Source organism: Aplysia californica, unplaced genomic scaffold (genome assembly GCF_000002075.1).
Source record: "Aplysia californica isolate F4 #8 unplaced genomic scaffold, AplCal3.0 scaffold00573, whole genome shotgun sequence".
NCBI lineage: Eukaryota > Metazoa > Mollusca > Gastropoda > Aplysiida > Aplysiidae > Aplysia > Aplysia californica.
Genome location: NW_004797843.1, coordinates 375803 through 382013, shown reverse-complemented (window position 1 = coordinate 382013; position 6211 = coordinate 375803). Strand labels below are relative to the sequence as shown.

The 6211-nt window shown below is 40.4% G+C and overlaps 1 protein-coding gene across 2 annotated transcripts in view; it reads left to right on the top strand.

Annotated features, from left to right (window-relative positions):
* The window catches only part of LOC101856532 (epoxide hydrolase 1), a 7886-nt gene extending 7303 nt beyond the window's left edge, over positions 1 to 583 (top strand). The window contains exon 4 of one of the 2 annotated variants that reach the window (XM_035972074.1): positions 39 to 583. In XM_035972074.1, coding sequence (XP_035827967.1) covers positions 39 to 386 — 348 coding nt within the window. In that variant the 3' untranslated portion in view covers positions 387 to 583. Of the gene's footprint in view, positions 1 to 15 lie in introns of both variants that reach the window. The other variant, XM_035972073.1, reaches the window with a different exon arrangement.
* The last annotated feature ends 5628 nt before the right edge of the window (positions 584 to 6211 follow it).

The following is a 6211-nucleotide window of genomic DNA, read 5'->3' as shown; positions in this document are numbered from 1 at the left end:
ACAGCCTCTTCAAAAGTCTGAAAAGCTCGGCCGTGGAGTTGTCCAGCGCCGCCCAGCAGAGTGTGAACCAGGAGGAGATCGCCGCCTACAAATACACCTTCTCCCAGCCGGGCGCCCTCACGCCGCCCATCAACTGGTACCGCGCCGCCTTCACCAAGTCCCGCCAGGTGCGCTTCGACATGGACTACGTCATGCCCGTGCTCCTGATCTGGGGGGTCAAGGACGTGGCCTTGCACATTGACCTCGTGGCCGAGATGAAGAACAGGTGCCCCAAGATGGAGGTCAAGCGGCTGGAAGATTCCGGTCACTTTGTCCAGAACGACTCGCCTCAGCTTGTGAACGAGGCGATGAGGGGGTGGCTGGAGGGGCTAGGGGAGGGAAAGTGAGCGCTGGGTGACCAGTGACTGACCACAACAACAGACCGCTAGCGACAGAACTGTTGTCAAAGTTAGGAAGAGCCATGATCTGACCAAAGCACAGTGCCATGTCTATATATATATTATATTATTAATTTTATATGTGTAGATAAAAGTACATCCCCATACCCTGCCATTCATTAAATATTAAATAAATTGAAAACTTCTTTGCGCATGTCTTTTGTGTGTGTGTATGTGTGTGTGTGGTGTGTGTGTGTGTGTGTGTTTGAATATGTGCGTGTACGTGTGTGTCATTTGTGTGCGTGTGTATGTGTGTGTATGTGTGTCTGTGTGTTAGTCATAGTAAGAGTGTTATGGCTCTTGCAATACAATAAGGTCAAACAAGTGCCCAAGATTAGAGGTGTTACAAGAGAATAACAAACACAGAAAGGAGAAGAAATGAGGACGATATAATATGTTTCATAGAAATGGAGGAGCAAACCACACCAGAGCACCCGCTGACCACCAACTGAATCATGTGTTCTTTCAGCAACATTTTCCTTCCAAAAATGAATCTAAAAGACAAGGCCTTGTTTTCAAAATCATCACGTGACGTCACAGAGACGACTTTTAGTACTATTACAACCTCTTTGACAATATCCTCAGTGCCATTACAGTCTTTTCTTCTTCTTTTTTAAGTCCTGAGAAAATTCTATAACAATGATTTTATTGTTTCAAATCTAGTTTTATTATAGGCTAATAAAATTGAAGTTTTCATCAAAGTTGTTTTATGAAGAGTACGATCATAGGTAAAAAGCAAAGACAAAACAGAACTGCGCAATTACTTTCATAGGGCCACGCCATACTCTCCATAACGTGAATGAATATTCATGTTCACGAATTGACGCATGCGTCCGCGCAAGCCTTCATTTCGTGTTGATGGCGCGAAACCGCGAGGCAGTTGCCAGATTTTTCCCACGAGCTCAGCTATTTCAGTCACAGCCAAGAGTTATTACGATTTAGCCGTTTACTCTATCACGTTAAAAAAAAAAGGAGGTTTGCAAGGTCTTTGGCTGTTACTCGTTTTGACACGCAACAAAATTCTCAAATGTGTCTATAATATTAACCGTGGTATCAACTTTATTTTCAGTCAGTCAGTTCCAAGTTAAAAAGATTCGAGTTTACTTTACAATAGTGAAATGGTATGGGTTTAACGCCCCCATCAACACTATGAGTTTACTTTATTCTAATTATAAAAAATGCGATGACAAGACATGCACGTTTGTTTTTTTTACAAAGAGAAATTTTGGCTTTTGGTTAGAATCTAGTGTTGGCTCCAGCAAGTTTCAGCTGCTTTAAGTTTTACCTAGGTGCATCGTTCTTCCGAAAGTCTCAATAACCACTGCAACTGCAAACCCACGACTCGCCAAAATTAAAAATGAAACTTGCGTTTATACTACAACTGAATAATACTTATTATAACAAATGTTGATGTCATTGTGATGCTAAACACACACACACACACACACACACACACACACACACACACACACACACACACACACACATACACACACACACACAAACACACACACACGAACACACACATACACAAACACATACACACACACACACGCGCGCGCACATATATATATATATATATTTATATTATATATATAGAACTTCATAAGTTTACTTTCTTTCTAAATAAGGCGAAGATCTATAAGCTTGAGTTAAACTACATTACATTTTGATGGTGATAATAATAAGAAGAAGGAGGAGGAGAAGAAGAAGAAAAATAATGATAATAATAATAATAATAAATAATAATAATAATAATAATTCAAGTCTGCATTCCGCACGACAACACTTGCTCAAAACAATTCTGCATGACAAACTGGCACAATCCGATTTCTTATTTACATTGGGCCGGTGTAATAAGCCAAAATCACTCCATGCAAGAAACACTACCATAGTCATTTTGGCAACTCTGAAAGCACTATCAGTAGTGTTTATAGGACAGACCTTCACGCCAAAAACACTATTTCCGGCTACGCCAAAGACACTATCCTTGAGCTAAAATCACTCTATGCAAGAAACACTACCATAGTCATATTGGCAGCGCTGAAAGCACTAGTACTAGTAGTAGCTTACACTGAAATGTGGGGGCAGAGTGGTGTCGCTATAAGATACATGTAACTGTATAACCTTTTGATGTCTCGTCTTTTTTAGATTAAAAAAAACATGCCAAAATGGTTCATTTTCCTTTATGACCACCGTTACCATGGCAACTGCAAGATTCATCCACGAAATACATTTGTAGATGATTGCAAATTGCTCACAATACGATCCTTAATAATATGAGTGTGTGTTTTTTTAAGTCTCTGTAGAAGTGAATTCGGCGTGAGAAGCCGAAAATAGTGGGGTTTGTGTGATTGTATAATATATTGCCTGAGGCTAAGAATAATATACGTACATCTGGTGGTTGATCTAGATCTAGATCTAAATCTATTGGGTTTTTTTGGATAGTAGTTTATTTAGCGTGATCATTGATCGGGATAGATCTATTGGGGTTTTTTTTAGCATAGATCTACTTGAATAGTAATTTTTGCTTGAAAGAGAGTGAACTCATTGATATATATCTAGCCAGAAATAGTGATGTTGACGTGAAGGCCTATGCTATAAACACAAACGATAGTGGATTTTGCGTGATGGTAGTGAATGTACTTTACGTACATCTGATGGTAGTGTTTTTTGCGGGACAGTAGTTTATTTAGCGTGAAAGTCTGTCCCGTATTCAAGCTGCGCACATCAAAGATCACTTGGTGGTCTAAAATCGATAAGAGTAGGCTTCGGCCGCCACCCGGACAAAATCAAAAATTTCGTACCGACTGTAAATGTTTTGGTGTGTCCCGCGCGCTCGTCTTATGACATTATGCAGTTGCGAGCGCCGTAAAACACTTATTTAAAAAGTCTAATACAAAAATAACACGTTTAACACATGGAAGGAAAAACACGCAAAACGAAAAGCAATGTATACTGTAAAGAAAATTTATTCAGAGTGCAGTTTACAATAATAAGTGGAGGATCTCTCAAAGTTTCACAAAGAGTTTGGCAGTTGTCAATTTTGATATTGACTAGATATATTATATGGTCGCTTTTAAGGACAAGCCTGATTTCGGGGGTTTCCAGAAATATTGACCTACACCAAAAGTGTTCATTGCCCTACTTATAGGAGAAGTTTGGTTTCATTGGTGTGTATATTTGTTTGGTTATAGAGAAAACTCTCCTTGTCTTTTAAAGAAACTGGACAAGGGTCCAAAAACTTTACATTCGATTTTCTCAAAACATAATTTTTTTCGGGATAGCCCCCTTGTGCTTAAAAGCGACCATATAGGCTTCTACTGCTTCTGATCCAGAAAAAAGAGTAAAGAGTTGTTTTCTTTTTACAATTCAAAAGTGTCAAGTTTTCAAATTTTGTCTCAACTAATTACTGACATCTGTCTCTCCACTGAATCTGGTTTCAAACATAAACCTCTAGCTACAATTTAAGAAACTCCAACGAAAGGATTAACTTCATTTTATTTTGAATAGACACCGCCACCTTCCACCACTACACCCCCCAAAGAGAAAACAAAAACAAACAACAACAGCAAAAAACAACTGACTTAGTATAGGCTAGATACACATGTCATATTATATTAATCACAATTTTTTTTTTACCAGAACACTATGGTTATATACTAAACTGATTCATATGTATCGAAGATATAATCGACTGTAAAAAAACCCAACAAACAAACAAATAGACGAACAATCAAATAGAAATAAACAAACAAGCAGACAAACAAATAGACAACAAACGAACAAAACGAAATAAACAAATAGACAAAACAACCAAACAAAAGATCGTTGCTTAAAAATACAGTAAATGAAACAGTGAGCCGAGTACCGCATTACAACAAAACAGCTGGTTGACTGGTGGATCGGTGAGTTGTGGACAACGGTTTGGGGAAAATGGTCAAAATGTATGTTTGGATTTGTTTTGTCTTGTTTTGTTTGGAGGGGTGGTTGGGGGGGTGGTTGGTAAGTGTTTTACGGCGCTCGCAAGTGCACACGGTCATATGAGCATGTGGTATAGGTTTAATTCACCAATCAACACAATTAGGTTATTTAAGAGCTCTCGTGGTCTATAGGTTAAGGTGTTCGCCTCTCATTAGTACATGTATCCGGATTCTCATTTGACCCCGACATACATGGAAATGTACAAGAAAAGTCCGCTTGCTTCTCACAACCCTTGTTTCTCAAGTCGGTTTTTCACTTCACTGATTTCACAGGGATATTCTGCTTATTCTCGAGCCATGGAGAGGACTCTTTCAGGAAGGAGAAGATTGTGATGGAGAAAGGAGTGCAGCCTGGTGAAGGCAGGAGGAGCAGCCTGTGTGACCCTTTCAGATGCAACAACAACCAGCTGATGATGGAGACAGAGACAATCACACACTACAATTATCAGCTGATGATGGAGATAATCACACACTACAACAACCAGCTGATGATGGAGACAATCAGCCTGCCCACACTGAAATGGACCCGTCTACGAAGAGGGGTGATGAAGCATGGAGCACCCGTCTTCCTAAGACCCCAGTTCTACATTCAAATCCAAATTCTGGAGGTCAAGTACTTGGTTATTACACGACGGTAAGTTCAGCTCTTGTACCCGAGTTCTTTCTTAGAAGCGTGCTGACAAAATGAGTTACTTCTCAGCTTCAAGCCTTAAGGAAAAGGATACATCACGCATATAGAGGTGAAGTTTTTACAATTTATAAGTATGAAAAATAATAAAAGACAGGTTATAGTACAAGAGTATGGCATCACTAGAAAATCTACGGGTTTGACCCTCGTGTCAATTTTTGGCCATATCTCCATTTGTGGGTTGCGAGAAGTAACTCAGTTTGTCCGCACGCCTCACTATCAGCTTATCCTGTTTGTTAGAGTTTCATTCGACCCCTACATACATCCGAATGTACAAGGAAAGTCTGCTTGCTTCTTCTCCCAACCCTTGTTTCTGAACAAACACTTCTCCCAACCATTATTTCTGAACAAACACCAATGTGTCTCTATTTGAGCTGAACAGTCTGTGACTTTGACAGGACAATAGTGGGTGGTTGGCGGGTTCTCTGGTATGGGTTGCTCTTTCTTTCCTATCAAACATCTTTCTTCCTTATCTCTCCTCCTTTTTGTTTTTGTTACTCTCTTGTAACACCTCTAATCATCGGCATGTGTATATGACTTTATTGTGTTGCAAGTGCCGTAAAACTCTTACTAAAACTAAAAACTAAACAGGGCAAGACTATGGTCCCCGAGAAAATGCAGCTGCCGTAAATAAATGGTGAAATGGTACAGGTTTAACGCCCCTATCAACACTACATGTATTAGGTTATTTAAGAGGCAGGACCTCCGAGGTTAACGTCCATCTCCGAAAGGACCAAACCAAATGGGAAATTCGTGTAAAGTGTCAGTCTTTCCCAAGGTCACAACGTCAGACCGAGCTGAGGCTCGAACCCCCCGAACCCACGACTTGTGTGCGACACTACGGACATTCCTCAATTAAAATTTCTATTGCACGTCATAAACGGACGTACGGTCCCCACCTGCGCTCACTTTGGTGGCAATATAAGCCGCCGTTTGCTCAAAATCCAGTATCGCATCAACATGCCACAAAGACGAAAGCTGGGAGACTTTGATCGTGCCAGAGCCATGGAATGGCTGCAGGGTGGAGTTGGAGCCCGAAAAGTCACCAGAAGGCTTGCAGTGTCACACTCTGTCATTGTCAGCCTGAGGCAGCGCCATCAAGC